We start from the raw sequence: 17,995 nt of genomic DNA, 5'->3' as shown, positions 1-17,995 counted from the left end.
CAAGGAGGCTGATTACACAAGGAGTATTTTCCGACACTATGCTCAGATTGGTTCTTAGCCCTAAGAATTCATTGAGTAGCAGCATATATTCTTCAGGGCTTACCTCTAGTGACTAAAGTGTAGGATTCTGCAATTAAAAAAGAAAGACTAACTTGTGATTTCTAGATTCTGTTCCATGTGTACCTCTTGATTACAAGTTCTTTTTAGCATAATGCCAAGAGCATGTTTTATAACCCTAGGGTACATCAGACCTATTGACACATTCCCCTTGAATTCTAGGTTTGAGCTATACATGGCAAACCTCCACAATCAAGCCATTGTCATTAATCTCATGTTCCACATTACAAATAAAAAAAGCATGCCTATAATTAACTGGCATCCCATCAACCCACCTCTCAAAGCTGCCCTGTGCCTCCTAAGGCAAACATCAGTTTAACAAGGCATGCCGTAGAGAAGCAGAGCATATGAACCACCACAACAGGTTGGGCATGAGGTCCATCTAGCCTGCTCTGCTTTCATCAGCAACTAGTGGAAGATGCCTACAAAAAGCAGAACAGCAACAGATACAGCAACATGCACCCTGGTATACCTTCCAGAACAGTCCATGGTTTGGGGACTTCCTGGGAGAGACTGTAATCTTTATTTTAAGAGACTTTCATAGATTTTTCTTCTTTGTATTTGTCTAATCTAGTGCTTCTGGTTTAGCTGCCTAAAGTCTTCTGAAGGCAATTACTTAGGAATTCCACTCTTTAAAGGCAGCTTCTTCCCAATGTACCTCTGTAGCTCAGTTCCAATAAGCCAATGAGGCCAAGTACGCAGAAAGCTGAGGACAAGGCATCCTTCAGAAACTAAGTTTTCTACACTAAAATAGCCTGTTCATTTAAATTGTGACACCTTGACTCAAGAGTTCAGTTATGTGGTGAACAGAACTAAGTTCTACTTAACACAATGACCTTATTTTAGCCTTTTCATTTACTATAGCTTCATAATACATAATAATCTCATTTTATTTTTTAAGATATTTTAATTTAGGTATATAGATTCATAATGAAATTACACGGTCTTAGGCTCTGGAAAAACTGGCAAGGAACTTTTAAAGTAGGCACTCTTACTTAAGTAACAAAACAGAACTAACTTCTCTAGCAGGATTAATATCTTACAAGTACTTCTTGCTATCTTGTAAACATATCTTGTGAACATCAGGAACCTTTTTCATAATCAGGGTCTCTGTCTCAGGCTGACAGCATAGTTCTAAGGACACTAATTACCTGAAGCCAGTAAAACGCTAAGGTGTCACTTGTTTTCATTGAATTATAAAGCTACTTAAAACTTCTTCCTTTTCCAGAAAATCAGGGCAAATCACAGCACAGCACTTGTACTAAGGATACACAGCATACCCTTCTGCAGTCACAATGCAGAGCACTTAACGTAATAAAAGAGTGAGACCACTTTTCAGAGAAACATAGGGGGGAAAAAAAAAGTGTTACTTTCTCCAGCTATCCAGATGGGCCAATGTGTACAAGCACCACCAATTCATCCTAGGACTCATCCTTTCCAGAATCCCCTTTCCTGCTGACCACCACTGAGGCACTTTTCCTTTCAACCAGGTAGGCGGAACCTGCAGCCTCTTCCGACCCTGAGCTAACAGTGGTTTTAAAGAGAAGAAGGAATCTTTCAACTTGTTTAGCCTGCAATGAAGTAGGTTAAAACAATAGATGAGCTTCACCTCCCTTGTCTTTCACTCCTCAGCATCAACATAAATGTCTTTCAGCAGCAGACCTTTCATGTCAGATAGGCTGTGACGACTGAGGCTGAAGGTTTCCCAACAAGTGACCTTTATGCCTTGGTTGAAAGTAAGTCTCTGAAGATTCGGTCTAGATTTTATTAATTTCTGTCCTCCTGTTTCTCAGGTGTACAACAATCGGCCAGTACTATATCTCCTACGAAGCACTGAATGAAGTTACTGATGATCAGTGGAATTACAACCAAAGAGTGTTTTGACACTGAATAGGTGTCAACCTCTGAGACACCTGCAGTACACTTAAATCAAAACAAGCATTTGGCATTACAGACAACAAATATGGTCACATACTGTTGATTTTTTTTTTTAAGTCCTCATGCAGACAGAAAAAAATACAGCTAGATATTTTACTCATTGTTGTTTCATTTTTAATGCCAACTAAGATCTGGGTTTTTGTTTGTTTGTTTGTTTGGTTTGTTTTGTTTTGTTTTTGGGTTTTTTTAAAGAAATTTTTACCTACAAAGCAGCTAGAGCAGAGAGTAGCTGGATCAGGAAAGGCCTACAACTCTTTCGCGATAATCCACAAAATAAGGGTGCATATACTTATCAAACCACGCTCCTAAAATCTTACTAAAAACAAGCTTGTTAAACTCTAGATCAGTTGATGATTAGCAAAGCAGAACTTGGGGTTTTTTGTGCGTGTAGTATGAAATTCAGCAAAATACTATTTGCTGAAATTTCTGAAATGTTTAATGCACAGGAGGACTATACAAATGACACTACAATCAACAAATTGTACAATAACTGAATTCAGCAGTAATCCTAAATGAATTACAAACTTATTAAAAAAAACCCCAAAACCCCCAAAAAATCCCAAACAAACAAAAAACCCCAGCAAACACCTTCCTAGCCATCTGCTTGTAATGCAAACCCTTCCAGTTCCACATAAATGCTTCTTTTCTTCATTCAACATTGCAGTCAAAATGCCACTTTTCTATCAATCTCACGTTAAATACTGCAGAACATTTTTTAGAACTATGGAACATTTAGTTTCTAAAACTTCAGGCACTTAAGAAACCAGAAATAGAAACAAAACCTGCTCTCACTAAACTATCCATCACAAGATGCATAGAAATACTGCACAACTGGATAGAAACACACTCCTCTTTTGTATGACACGGGTCTGCATTTGGGGTTTTAAATTTTTTATATATATATATATATATATTTTTTTTTTAGAGGGGAAAAAGCTTATTAAGATATCTCTTATAATTTTTATCATTGGGACACTGCTACTGCTGCAATGCAAGTGGTGGCTGAGCACGCTAGCCTGGGTCAGTGGGTTCCCCATATGTTGTAAAACAATAACGTAAAGTCCGGGGATAAATCAGCAGGGGAAACCAATTCTTCCTAAATTATTTCCATGCCCAATTTTTTTTTTTTGCAGTTACAATTAACTGATTTATCCCCAGACTTCGTGTTATTTCTTTATCACATGTGGGGAATCCCCTGCCCCAAGCTAGTGTGCTCAGCGCCCATGTGCATTGCGGCAGCAGCAGCGTCCCAGCGCAGGCTATGCAGACAGGTAGGGTGCTGGGATGGGCTTTGCAGCCAGCATGGGGCTAGATGGATGAACAGCTTCTAAATAAGTTAGGTTAAATTAACTCTGATACGTCCATACATAGGCCACAGGAACACGATGAAAACTTTTCCCTAATGCCAGCACTAATGCTTTATTTCATTTTCACATGTTCACCCATCTCACAGTATCAAAAACCCGCCTTCTTACTGAAATAAAAACCACTTTTCCAAGAACGCCTCCATATCTACTCCTACTACACAGTAGGTTGTAAATATTGGTAGCTTATTTATAGGGACTAGGTAAAATAACTAAGATGACAAGATTACTAGGAATAACTTCTGTCAAGTTCCTACATGGGCAACATCTGCTTGCCTGCACAACCAGAGTAGTATACTTAATTATCCTATAACAGACGGGAAGGAGCTTTTACTTGAAGAAGTTTTGGTGGCAGCTTAGTTCTGTGCATTACTTCAAGCAACACAATCCATAGAGAGACCCTGACATCTAATAGATTTGATTCCAAAGGTTACAAACTCTTTAATAGGTGAGTAGTTTTGCCCTCGCTGCAGCTGCAGGTCAAGATATTAGATTTCACATCTTCCTTGCAGAGAAAAGGGAGTGACGATGCTGTGACTTTTTGCGCTGGAAAGGTTTCTGAACATGCTGTCCTCTGACAATGTCAGAAGGTTTCTTCCAGACCATAAAAAGCTCCCCCACCCCCCAAAAATTATAAAAAGAGCACCAAGTAAAAATGTATTCCTTCATCATGGTGCTTAATTCAATGTATTATAAAGGAGTATTAGCATTAACAACCTCAAGTCCATCTGTCAAACGAAGAATCTACTCTCTCATAAACACTATAGTTCATTTGTTGCGACTGTTTCATTGAACAAGGTCTCAGGCATATTTTTTACTGAATTTCCAAAATTCCCAATTAATTTTTTTTTTTTTTTTTTTTTTTTTGACATGGTTAGAGACATTTCCTTTTTTTAGTTCAGTCTGGCCACAGTGTACTTACTAGAACTATGCACCTAAGGAAATGTATGTTAAAATTGTCTGGAGAAGACTACACACAGAGCTGTGTACAGCGCCAAGCATGTTTAAATCATTTCAGCATATAATGCCAGCAGACAAATCACAGGGACACAAAGGAAAACTTAGGGCGAGAAGCTGCAGGTAAAATGCACAGTTTTTTTCATGCATTATATACTGCATCTCAGTTAACAGCTGCATTGCTTCCAATTTACACAAAATACCAAATTTTCAGGCGTTATGCAGATTCCAGAGCCTGATGCTAAGAACTGCATTTCCCTAATTCGCTTTGTCGTTCTGGTTTTGGGATGGCTGAAAGGGGCCAAGAAGTCTTGGCAATACACTGGCACCTCCATGCGGAGCACAGATGATCTAGATTTGATGCTGAAAGAGGGCCATACCTTGAGCTTTGTATAGCTCCTAAAAATCTCAGAGATGGATTGAGGGCAGGCAGGTTCAAGCTGGCATAGACATGAAGTTTTAGAACTGTCTAACAAGAGCAAGAAAAATAAACACTGGGAAAGGTCTTTCTGTGAAGAGTATTTCCAAGAAAGCTTTTTAATTTTTTTACTTGTTTTCAAGCTGAAAAACCTTCTTGTTATCACTAGCTGTTCCACTAACTGCAGCATCACAAGGGTACCAAAACAGACTGGGCTCTGAGCAGCTATTCCTCTTTGAAACACAGCACCGTATAATCCTGCTCTGAGCAAGTTTAGATAGCATGGTGGGAAAAACACTGCTGGTTGCTGGCACCTTGCCTAATGTAAGCATTCCTGCTGTTACCCTCAAAAACTCTGAGAAATTTTTTCAGTGACAAGTTCTGTATAGAGAGCTAAAAAACTTCTCTCTGGGTTTCATTGCACTGGAAAAATTTCACAAGAATCTGATCTTCCAAAGTTGGAAAGGAATTTTAATTTTCATCCAGCTGCAGCACAGTTGCTTTAATATTTTTGTTGCTGCAACCACTGTCTCAGAAAACTCACAGAAAGATAAACCATGTAAGATGAAAGAATCAATCCCAGAAAGAGAGGGCTGTGCACGTGCAGATAGTGCGGAGAAAGAAGAATCAGCATGACCTTTATGGAAGGGCATAAAAGAGATGAGCATCAGTCCTTGGAATTAGTGAATCACCCTAGTGTCCATCATCGTGATATCTGAATACTTGGGCAGAGGTCAATGATCAAAGCAGGTATGTTCAAGGAGAAAAAAAGACAGCAAAGTGCAGTAAAAATGCTAGAGTTTGCTGAAGACCAGATTTAAACCTCACTGAACACCTAAGCTTTGCTATAGACAAAACTGAAGGAACCCAGAATTTCTGTTTGAAAGCTGATAGTTGAAACGTGCCTGGACCCAAAGGAAGGCAACATAAAATCTAGAATTAGCCAAATCATTTAACTCTGATCCATTGTAACTGTCTGAGAATAGCTACTGCAGGAGGATCCTCCTCCTCCTTTTCACAGTGAGCTCAGGATTTCCAGAAAGAAGGAAGATATGGTTCTCCCACGTTTATCACCACAGTCTTCTGTACCCTATTTTCAATAAGTCACCTGCTGCATCTCAAACACTTGATCAAAGTTGCCAAGGCGAAGCATGCATCTCTCAGAATATCTTCCTTTTACCGTTTAATTTGGATTCATGGTCTTCAAAACTGCAGTAACCCAGAGGAACACCTCTGAGGGTTTAAATCTACGCTTACTGCAAGCGTGGAGGAAGAAAAATCCAAAAGGAAATCTTTTAGGTCATTGGACATATTTGTAGCCAAGCACTGGAGAACAGGGAAATAAGCCTTTTCCAGAGAAAAGGCTGAATTACTGAACTGAAAACTGCTTTCAATCACAAGGCAGACTCGAAAACACTACATCCTACAATATGGAGAAAAACCCGTAACAGCCTGAAGCACCTCAGACACACACCCCACCAGTACCAGACTGGCTTGTGACATAGGTTGGCCCAGGACCGGAGTTATTCCCATCATTCAGCATCACAGCAAGCTCAGAGTGATGAACGCTACCTGTCTGGTCAACTATAAAGCATACCAAACGTAACTTTTGGCTTGCACCAACATGAGTACCAGAAAATACAGACAAAGGTTGCAAGTCCTCACATGCCAGGATTTGGAAAAAGCAACCCCCACCCTTGTCAGTCTTTCTAGAAAGCACTTCATGGGAATCTGCAATCATTACTACTTTTTCTGAGATGCCCTTCTTCTAAAAGGACGGGGAACTCAAGCACGCTTCATTGCTTTCTCCTTCAGCTACCGCTGACAGACGAGGCTGACTGTCCTGTCAGGCATCTCCTCCCAACCTTGCTAAGGATTCAAGGGCCAGTAAGATTAGTTATCTGCTGAAGGATGTCCAGAGTTCCTCTCACACACGGCAAGAACGCTGCGTAGAAAGTTGTGATTCTGCTTTTGTGGCCCACCCAAGACAGACAACTGTGGCTGGCCCCAAGCCAGAAAAGAGTGCACATCTCAGAAAACATGTAAGAGGCAGGTCAAAGAAAGCTGATGGGCTAATGTAGAGATACAAAGACTGTAAAAGCAGGTGTTGGCACTCACTGCTACTTTTAAGGCTGCTTGTGTATCATGCGGTGCTGTCTGCCAGCCAGTTCTTGCCCCCCGGAAGCATACTTATCTCATTTATATGAAAAGGGACATTTTTGTAAAACTATTGCCAAAGGATTTCAGACTAGCATGTTACCATGCTGGAAGACAAGGAGAAAAGCAAGAGAAAAGAGAGAAGGATGAAGGAGCACGTACTCCCCACTCCAGTCAGAACAGGGATTTCAGGGGCAAGATGCACAACAACTGCAAATCCTTCATTGCTTGCTGCGGGTCAGAAGTCTGCACCTGCAGACCAGGACCACACAGGCTCCAGCTCCAGTGACTTGTGCAAATAATCTCCCCAGGAGAAAGAAAACATACACGTATTAACTACTTAGAAAGAGATTTTCAAAGGCTCTTGATATCCAGCTGGTCTTGATTCATATTGACTTCAACAAAATAGTCTTGGACCAATGGTGAGTGCACTGAAAAATCCCCTCTATAACTTGCCATCGAGGTATGAAAATAAGTGGTGTAAAAGGGATTGTTAAAAAAAAAGACGACAAATTAAAGATGAAAGGTTAAAATAAAATTTGGCTTCAGGCCATAAACTAGGGGGAAACTAACAGTAAAGACAGTTAAATGACTGGAAAGAGAACGCAACAGGAGCTATTATAAAAAAAAGCTGATGGCTTTTAAAAAAGGATTTGTATAGATAGCTGGGGAAATAAATTCCGTATGTGATAGAAGTGCAATTGAGAAATTAAATAAATGGAAAATAAGGATGACTAAGTAGTAGTTAACATGCCCCTTCTCAGTTGTATACTATTATCACATCTATTTTTAATGTCTCTTCAGCTGTCCGCAATTGTCATCCTTTTTTCAGAACTTGTTCCAATGCTCTTTGATACTGAATTAGCTGTTTTTTACTCTCCAATGCTTACAACTGCATCTTTTTCTTACTCAACACTCCCCATTTCCAACAATGTTATTCCATTGTCTCCGTTTTTCATCTCTCCTTATATGTTGACTCCCCAGTTTCCGAGCTTTCCAAGCTACCCTTGTTCATCTTTTTTCTGGAGCTCTTTTGGTTGAATCCTAGCATGTTTCTTTTCTTCTTTTCTAAAGATACAAGCATGTTTTATATCATATCTGGCTACTGTACACATTGTTACCCCTTCAGAAGGGCATTGAACAGCTATAGCAGTGTTCATGTTGGAAACAGTAAGCTAAACTAAGGGAAAAAAGAAGTTCTTTTTGGCTTTTGCTTTCTGGTTCTTAAAAAAGAACCCAAACATTTAAACTCTCCCCTTTTCCTTTTTATCCTCAAATAACACAATCTTTCCATGAGTAGCTGAATATTCAAACAATAACAGGCATCAGAAGCATTCGCGATTCTAGAGTTCAGGATGTGCCTAAGCAGAAGAGATAACACGAGATTTAATAATACTGAAAAAATACACAAGTTCTAACATGATGTATGGGCTACTGAGTGAACCTGATTTTTTCTTTCTTTTTAACCTTAGAAATATGCCTGTACCTTACCTTTGCGGCTAATGATGCTCCGTATTAACTTGGGACACTTTTTTGTTTATTAAAAAAACCTGTTCCAAACATGTTTCAGACAGTCAAATTCACCACCGCATGATGCCTCAGATCATTCAGCTTCATCATTGAAAGATCAGTCTTTAATTTCTCTACTTCAGTACAATTCTCTTTACCTTCTGTATGCAAAGCCAATGGTGTGGCTGAGTTGTACTTAACAATGCTCTTTGGAACAATATTTTAAAAATTCAGACATCCACAATAGAGTAAGCTTACCTTCAGCTGTGCCCGAGATACCATCAGCTTTGAAATTGCTTGTGCTTTTCTTCCTGCGGTGTTTCTTTCTGTTGGCGTGAGGTGAAGGAGGTGGATCAAGTTTGGGGCTCGTCGTACTGGATATACTTGGGCTTGAACACACAGAGTCTCCTAACCCGGTATCTGCAGTGTGGGGAAAAAAAAAAGAAGGAAAAATAAAAATACTGCATAATTTAAATTAATGATTGCTAGAATCCAATATATTACCCCTTGCTGTCTGTTAGCAGCTAACTTCTTGAGCTCATTGAGTTCCAAAGGCTACAGGAGAGCCTCCTAACAATATCCATTACTTTTTCAAAAAGGTGCAAATTAGCAACTTGGCTGAAGTTCTGATTCAAGTCCTATTAAATCAACAGCGCTCTGCACCTATTTTAGAAGCAGGCCAGCTGGAATGCACAAAAACCAATGGGAAATCACTTTATCACTTCCAGTTGCTCTTTCTTACGAAGATCTTACTGATCCTCAAATTAACTCGTGCAACGCTAGGACATTTTACATACATAACGGAACAGAGATACCCTGACGTCCTCTGAATGCTGCTTCATTAATATTAGAGACAGACACACATAGAAAAGGTGGTAATGGCAATAAAGGTGGGAAAACAAGGTGTGCATGCCTGGTACAATTAATATTGTGTGATAACGGGTCATTCAGTATCTGCTCCCAATGAAAAAAAATAAACCCATGTTCATCATGTTTAGTTTCCCACTGTATTAGCTATATAGCATAACATGCAACAATTTTAAGAACTAATGACAGTGACATTTTCTCCCCTCTCCCACGAATTAGCTTGCTCAACCAAATCAGAATTAAAGGTCGATGACGCCCCTCTCTCCTAAGGAGAGACCCACAGTCTCTTCCCTGGTCCATGTAATGTCTGGTAAGACATGAACACCTTCTCTTTGAGTAGTTCTTCTCTTTTTCAGTCAAGAAACATCTAGCAGCAATATTTAACAAAAGTTTAGGAAATGAAGACATACTTGAATTTCGCTCTCCATCTGGGTCCTTCTGCATAGCAAACACTCAAGTAACCTTAATCCAGTATTTTTCCCCAAGGTTGGTAATATGATTTTAGTTTAATGGCAACCAATCTTTTGGCTACGATTAGTGCTGTAAATGTAATGCATTTAGTGCTGTAAATGTAAATGCATTCATTTACATTTTGTTGGTTTGGTTTTGTTTTTAACTATAAAATTTAACATAACATCCTACACTTTACTTAAAGTGCTTGCTATTATTTAAAGTGAAGCTGTTCCCAGAACTTTGGTTAGATACCATATTGCACTTAAGTGCAATACCAGGATTGCACTTAAGAAAGTGAATCCATATGTTAGAAAAATACCAAGCCAAGGACTATTTAAAAAGTAACTTTTGATTTTTTTTTTTGAGTACTTAAATCCCCATACAACTGCCTATTTGACAAAGAAACACTTATTTTCTGTTTTTGTAATAAAGTTTACTTACTAATTACTTGCTAAGCACAGTTGTGCTGCAGGTTATTAGTGGGGGATAAATTATGTAGCTAATTGCCTGGCAATAGAGACGGAATCAAACATAAGCTTTATATTAAGGATTTTTGTTCTTTTCTGTATGTCCACTATTTTGAAACCAATCACCAAGTATTTAACCACAATGAAAATCATGGGAATATATTTACTGTATATCTGTATAGGAGATTTTAAGTATTTGACCCAGAAATGCTCAAAGCAGCTATCCTGGCAAGCATTTGTTGTCTCTCCAGGTGAACAGGAGGGCGAACCCTGATGAGAACCCATGCCAGTGCTCAGCAAGTTCTTGGCAAAGGAGACGCAGATACCTTTTGCTCCTTGACACTGAAAGAAGAGAAGATGCAAAAGAGGATGCCAGCAATACAAAGGCATGACCACGGATGCAAGCTGGTTACTGCTAGTCCTAAATATTGACCTCCAGTTTGAGACTTGAGAAGGTTTCATACATTGGGTACTTAAAAAGAAGACAAAAACACACAAGAAGACCTCCTTTGCAGCAATGACATGAAAATTGCCGTGTTGAGACAGGCCAGCTGCAGAGCCAGGCACTGCAAGGAAGGGGCCCAGCTGTGGTGGCAAGTTCTGCCACGGGGCACCAAAAATGCATCTTGTTGATTGTCATTTGCTTGCTGAAACAGAGAAAATTCATAAATATCATGGAAAAATTCCACAGAGTACACCAGCCAGGAAGACTTGCTCACATCTAACACAATTTCTCAAAACGCTTCACTTTTTCCACTCAGAAAATATGAGGAAAGTGGCATATGAACAGGCCTCATTCTCAGCTTTCACTTTAAAAAGAATTATCCCATTTTACTCAAAGGAAGAAAAAAAAAATCCAGGAAAAAACAGTTCTACCACCCTCTCCCATGCCTTTCAAAAGGCTTTTTTCCAAATATTCGCGATGCTGAGACGTGTGCCAAAGCACTCTGGTCCCCAAGGCAGGCATACGAGGGCTGTGTTCATCACCACGTGTGACTCCAGCATCAACCACGATGCCCTGGACCTGTAAAATGGTGAAGAAACCCCACCCTGACGCAAAACCACAGAATATATTTTTCAGTAGGATCCTTGTTAAAAAATGTTAATGCAGATCTGTACGCTTACTGCAGCTTAGTCTAATTTCTAGGCTATAAATTGCACCAACAAAACCTGCTTGCGAGCTCTGAAAAATGAGGATATGTATACACGTACAGTCCGACTACTCACGTCAGAGAGCTGAAGAATTAACCTCCTATGGTAAATCCTCGTGATCTGCAGTCCTTTCCAGGTAATAACCTGCCGTCCTTGGGTCAAACGGCTCTGAAGCGAAGAGCCTGAAGCTCTCCCTCCCCCTCAACCAGAAAAGAAACGCAAGTCGCTCGTAAACGGGTACCGAGCTGATATTGTTGGTGTATTAATGCCCTGTATTCCCGGTTTCGGAGACCACCCTTTGAAGATGTAAGTTATTTAACATTTTCCTGGTTTAAAATATGAGCAATCAAAAGGCGCTAGGCTTACATGCTGTGCTTTCCCATTTCCCACTACTTCTCTTGCCTGACAAGGTATTCTTCAAATTGAAAAGAGGGCTCCTGAAAGCCTGGCTTCGGAAAACTGTAAATGAGTTCAGGCTTCAGCCCGCTGAACGCAATTTCATACTCCTGACTGAATACAAATAATGCATTTTATTTTATATCAATTACCATGCCTGAGAATAGACGACCACTGCCGGCACTATTAAATATTTAAAAAAAAAAAAAAAAAAAAAAAAAGCAAGGAAAAAGGCACGCCAAATTAAAAAAGCAAGCGCCTCATTACTCCACATCTAAACCAGCTTTGACAGAGGCACTGGAACTCATAAGACGCGTTTCACTGGGTTGGGATGGGCTGTTTTGCAGCCATCCCGCGCGTTCAATGTCAGCCATTAGTTCTTCCCAATCGGGCATCAATGTTCAACGCACACCCGAAAAAATATATAATACTAGTAATAATAATAACAATCTGCAGCCTCTCCGAGCTTCAATACTTGAAGTATGAGTCAAAGAAGCAGTTTCACTTTTCACTCGGGAAGCTGACAAGCATGACTAGAGGGGGAATAAAATAACATTCAGTTCGCATAAATATCAAGCGGGCTGCTTGAGACTGATGGGCCAGGAATGTATTCTTAGCCATCATTCTGGCAGACAGGCCCAAGGACACTCATAACTTATTTTACAATCATTTAGTTTCAGCTCAAGTGGAAAACGTGACAACTTATCTCTGCTGACAAGATGCCATATCGAACCTTACAATTAACTCTCCCACGATTATCTGCCCAGCCCATCATTAGCTTTGCAGTTTTTGATGGACTGTACGGGCAGCTTTCCTTGATGATGGTCATCATTTGCAGGGTGTATATCTATATTATACAACATTAAGGACAAAACTCTCCCCTTGCCACGTAGCTGGGGTTGTCCTCACCAGCACATCCTCTGTTCTGCAACTGCTGGGCCACGTTTGTAAATGACGTGCAGCAACACACTGCTGAAAAATCTATTCTCCTCCAAAATGGAGCATCGCCATGCTCCAGCCTATGCCTGCTGCTGACTGCAACCTACAGAAGCGAGCTATGAACGCCCATGCCCTCTCCCAGCAAACGCCCATCCTTCCTCCCTGCCCTCTCTCCCCAGTGCAGTTATTGACTCCTCTCAGCTGTGAGAGCTGACATGAGCTGCATCCTCGTGGTTTACCTCCGCACGCTCACGACATGTTAAGGAGGACGCTGTGAATTTCTCATGCGTGTTGGGCGACTTTCTGTACTGATGAGAAAATGTGTTTCTCACTGAAGGGTGAGTTTCTAGCTTTGCAGGGTCATGAAATAATGCCAAGCTTATATCACGGGACAAGAGAGCTTCTATGGAAACCGGTATGACAAAGTATAGGCGCTCATTCCAGGAAAAGTAGTAAAATAGTGAATTCAGAGTATATAGAGGGTAAGTTCACATCTAGGCAAGTTATTTGAGGCCATTTAGAAGTACACAGCAGCTCACTCAATGCCCGGGAGCAACAAGTTACACTTGGCAACCAAACCCCTTAAGTTATCAAGAGATGGGATATTAAAAACCCCAATCACTCTGCGTTAGAGCAGTGACTTTTCTCTATAGGTGCATGACACATGGGACAAAACAAAGATTCTACTTGTTCAAGTCTGACCCAGCTTTTATTCCACAAAGCAAGTCCTATGCCTGCCTCTCCCCCAGAAGCATTTTGTAATTATGGTCATAAGAGAAACACCTTTTAATTGTGGCAAATTCTGGTAGGAGAAACGAGAGGCGGAAGGGAAGAAGTATGTTGTCTACAACTAGAACCCAGAATTATGAGACAGAACATTAAATGAAAAAAGAAACCAACCAGTCCTTCTCAGAAGAGTCTCAAGGGCTATGCTGTTGTACTGCACTTTATTTGCCGTTTGAAACATTTACATTTGATATCCTCTTGCAGTATTATATGATGTTTGTAAAAGCTAACATTCTGCACAAGTCCCACTTCTTATCTCTTCTTAGTTTTATTATTTGGAAGCTGCAAACGGATCTCAAAGACAACTCCATTTGTGCCCTCTAAGGAAGTGGCAAGAGCCCTCCTGGATTTGAAAAGGGTTAAGAAATCCAGTTCAAACCCAGCCTGTGCTTCCTCAGTGCCCTAGCACAGGACGCAACTGACTTGCACCCCAAACTCCCAAGCATCTGCTCAGAGCATGTCTGAGATTCGGACTGAAGCCATTTCTCCTTCACCACTTGCAGTGCCTGCACAGCGGAGCTGCAGCAGATGCCAACACAGAAATCAAGGAGGCGAGGGGAATGAGAGACAACAAGCGGGTATGAGTGCCCCAGGCCAGGGTAAAAGGGCTAGGGGTGTAAAAAGCGTGAGGAAAAGAGGCAACATATACCATTCGGGAATAGCATAGCACAAAGGCTGGGAGAGAAAAATCCAATAACGGAGCTCCGTCTTTGGCCCCCACTTCCTATTCTCTCTCATACACACACAACCCTCTCTCCTGTGTAACCATCTGCAGCGGAAACAAGGGTATTCTGACCTCTTCTATCTTTGTGTCTTTTGATTTATTTCATATTTTTGTCAAATCACCTATTTACAAAAACTTGAAACAAACTCAACAGGTGATGCTATTCTCCACAGACCAAAGTCGAGCTTGATCTGGTTTACATTTTTCTTGCATCTTCTTGTTAAAATTTTCCAACAGGCTTTCAAAGTGAAATTAGACTTTTTTGTCAAGCCCAGCTCCCCAACACGGCCTTATTCTCAAGTGGCTGGAGATTGATTAATTTGGGTTTTTGATTTGTCGAAGTGACAAGAAGTCAGACGTTACAAAAGCGGGACCAGTGAATGGGATCAATTAAAGAGCAGAAGCAGCAACACAATTAATAGCACCAGGTTCAAGGGGAAAAAGAAAGCACTGATGACGAAAACAACAGCAACAGCTCTGACTGCAGCAGGAATCTTTGCCATGACCCAAGGAAGGCTGAATCCAAAAAGGGTATTTCAGAACTTTTACTATGCTGTTAGTGTTGAAATGAAATAAGGCAAAGATGTCGGTAGCTGGTGGACTGAATAATAAAAAAATAGCTGGACACTTTCATCTTCTACACACGTGTTTTAAATAGAGACGAAAAAAGCAATCCTTTTATTTAAACAGGGGAAGCAATAGACTAAAACCATCTGTAGTTGTATTTCAGACCCATTTCCCCGAGCTGAGATTTTTCTGGCTGTGAAATCCAATGCTCTACAGCTTCCCTTTACAGCTATTACCATAAACGTTCTATCAAGTTCTTTATATTCCTCCTCTGCCTCAAACTGAAGTTAAAGGGATGCTGCAATTGCACAATGACTGCAGAAGGCTCGAGTCAGGCACGGATGTACAGGACTGACATTAAAATCCTGTCAAAACTGCAGCTTGGCAGAAGTCTGCGATGATAATAAACACTTGTGAGTGGGGGAGAGGGGGTGGCACACGATTACAGCCTACAGGAAAAAAAAAAAAAAGGTTAAATATTTTTAAAGTACACAGAGCTCATACCTTCGGTAGGAATTAGGCGCATCCAGTCATTGTTTAGCTGGATTCAGCTTGGACACTCAAGCTATCGAGGGCTTAAATTAACCTGCTGCACTGAACGAAATTAAAAGGACGCTCTGAGCAGAACTGGGGGATGGAGATGAAAGAGCCTCAGGAGTATTCTCTTTCCACGGTGTCTACCATTTTTCCAGCCTTGTGCCTAGAGCCTGTAAATCACAAAGCTATCCTGTCATGTACAGAAAGTCCCACTGAATGCCCAAGTTACTGCCTCCTTCCCTCTAATAGCAATTTCAATTAAATAAGAAAAACAAAGCTTCGTTCTTGACAAAAAAAGGATCTCCCTGCTTTTGGAGGGTCTGGCTTTTGATATGTGGTAGCATGCCTCAAGCAAAGCAGACCTGAAGGCACGTTTGGCATGACAGGATCGTTTCCACTTGGCAGCCTAATAAGCCACTTTGTGCGAAGTGAGGGACATCATCCACAGGCTTGTGAGAGAAAGTCAGTCTCATGACAGTAAGGCACAGACATTGGAAGGACTGGCTTCAATAATTTCAGAGATAGCAAGACCCTTGTTACAATCTCCCTTATCTAAAGGAAAGACAAAGTTACCTCTAGCTCATTTCCTCCTAACATGCAATGTCTGGCCATCGTAAAGGAAGCATGAAAGCAAAAATGTAATATAGTGTTTAAAAAAGAACCCCACAAAAGTACATTGCTCGTTACATTTTCCCTCCTAAGGAGCACCACATTACAGTGCTAGCAAAACACCATCCTGCTCCCTAGAAATCGAAGTATTGCTAGCAAGAAAAGAAGCAACCATAATCTGTTAACTCCCTTTCAAAGCCATCTTATGAAGTAAGCTCCGTGTATCACAGACGGAATTTACTGTCTGGCACAAGGAGAGGAAACGTCTATTCCTAAACAACCCTACTGTGTTGCCAATAAGGTGACAAGCATCAGCAATAAAGACTAACTGTATTTTAGAGCAGCAGCAATGAGATGCTAATCTTTCGCCTGCACACCTTGCCTAAAGCAGGTTTAGGTCAGGGGCAGAGACATAATAAACTGCTCCCCGAGTTAACACAGTTTGTTAATTTATCTTATCCTGCATTACACAGATGCATCTTTGCATTTGCCTCCTTTGTAGTGTATGCTGAATATGCCCTGTGGAAAGATCAAGCGTGACGAGTTGTTTGAATACATAAGCACAACAAACTAGAAAGAGATGCAAGTCTCAGGTGTTGCAGGATGCCACCACATCCCAAGGCAAACTAACTTCATGGCTCCCGCTGAAAAGATCTACAGTCTAGATGTATAAGGGATGTCTCTAATTCTTCTGGCATAATGTTTTCACTGTGCAGCATCAGATCTGTTGAGAACATGTGATTCTTACATGGTGTCACCCTGAATTGCTACAAACTGGGTGTATGATGCTATGGGCATTGCTTCTTCTGGCCATCAACAGAGTACAAAACAGAAGGGCGAGGAATATTACAAAAGGCAGCTAGTTATGTGGATTAATTTCAGGTAACTAGTTCTTTAGCCACCCCATGAGGGAGAAAGAAGATGGATGATCCTTTTGAAGACAAGCTGTACAGCTGTTTCAGGTACCTCCTGGTTCGATTCCAGGTCATGTGTCGCTTTGTCTATCTGCCACTTTTGAAGCCAGGTAGATAATCAGACACCTCAAGAACAGTTACCAACTGTGACATGCTGGACCTAGCGAACCCATCAAGACCATCCCAAGTAATGGTGATTTGCAGAAAAATAACCACTTTGGGCACCACTGAAAGAATACACCTTGGATGGACAAGCTACACCATGATCAAGTATACACAACATTGTGTGACAAATACTATTTTATATCCTTGGTCAAAATGATATGCATAATAAGTACACCTCAATTATACAGAGAGGGTCAGACCTCCGCCCTGATCTAACAATCAGCATTGTCTTCTAATTGCAAAAAAACCTCATTTAACAATATTTTGCTTTGAAATAGAGCCTTGAGGTCTCCAGACACTTGGAAAATAAACCCATGCCTTACTGAATCATTTCCTACTAAAATATTTACCTTGTATTTCAAGGTAGGCAAAATAAGATGGAAAAGAAGAACTGACTCTCTTCAAAGCAATGCTTAGAGCCAGAAAGAGAGCCACATCTCTTGTCTCTACTCTTGTGCTTTAACCTTCAGTCTGCATAACCTGTGGATAACTTCAAGCATCAAACCCACTCACTGGTAATTGAGAAGAGGTTAGGAAACTCTCCACTGTCACTCCACAAGACTTCAGTGACAAGCCCTAATATCAGTGTTTTGGAAAAAAAAAATCAAGACACTTTCACCATTAACATTTTCCAATTAAAGCTGAATAACTGCTGTATAGCAAATAGGCAGTTAATTGCATCATGCTAGGTAGGAAAAGGCTAAGGCTTTCCTGGTAACATATGCCACGAGTACCAGTGTCAGAAAGGAAAGAAATAAAGGAAGCAACACCGAGGATACTCTTAACCAAAGACAAAATCAAACATTTTCCTGTTGCAGAAACCTATAGCTCAAAAGGTCTTAACATAAAGCTATGTCTTTGCTACCTTTTATAGGTGTCAGATGACATAACTGTCATTGACAAACAGGGTTTTTTTTTATTTTAAAATTTAATGAAGCACTCTTTCTAGCTGTTACCAG

At 40.6% G+C, this 17,995-nt stretch overlaps 1 protein-coding gene across 3 annotated transcripts in view; it reads right to left on the bottom strand.

Annotated features, from left to right (window-relative positions):
• AGAP1 (ArfGAP with GTPase domain, ankyrin repeat and PH domain 1) overlaps nt 1-17,995 on the bottom strand; it is a 387,788-nt gene that overhangs the window by 82,190 nt on the left and 287,603 nt on the right. For all 3 annotated transcript variants that reach the window (XM_082314678.1, XM_082314680.1, XM_082314679.1), the window contains one exon: nt 8,719-8,880. In XM_082314678.1, the coding sequence (XP_082170804.1) occupies nt 8,719-8,880 (162 nt within the window). The remainder of the gene's footprint in view (nt 1-8,718; nt 8,881-17,995) is intronic.

Source organism: Platalea leucorodia (assembly GCF_965183815.1).
Source record: "Platalea leucorodia genome assembly, chromosome: 5".
Lineage (NCBI taxonomy): Eukaryota > Metazoa > Chordata > Aves > Pelecaniformes > Threskiornithidae > Platalea > Platalea leucorodia.
Note: the sequence above shows the minus strand (reverse complement) of the source record. Positions and strands in the feature narration are given on the sequence as shown.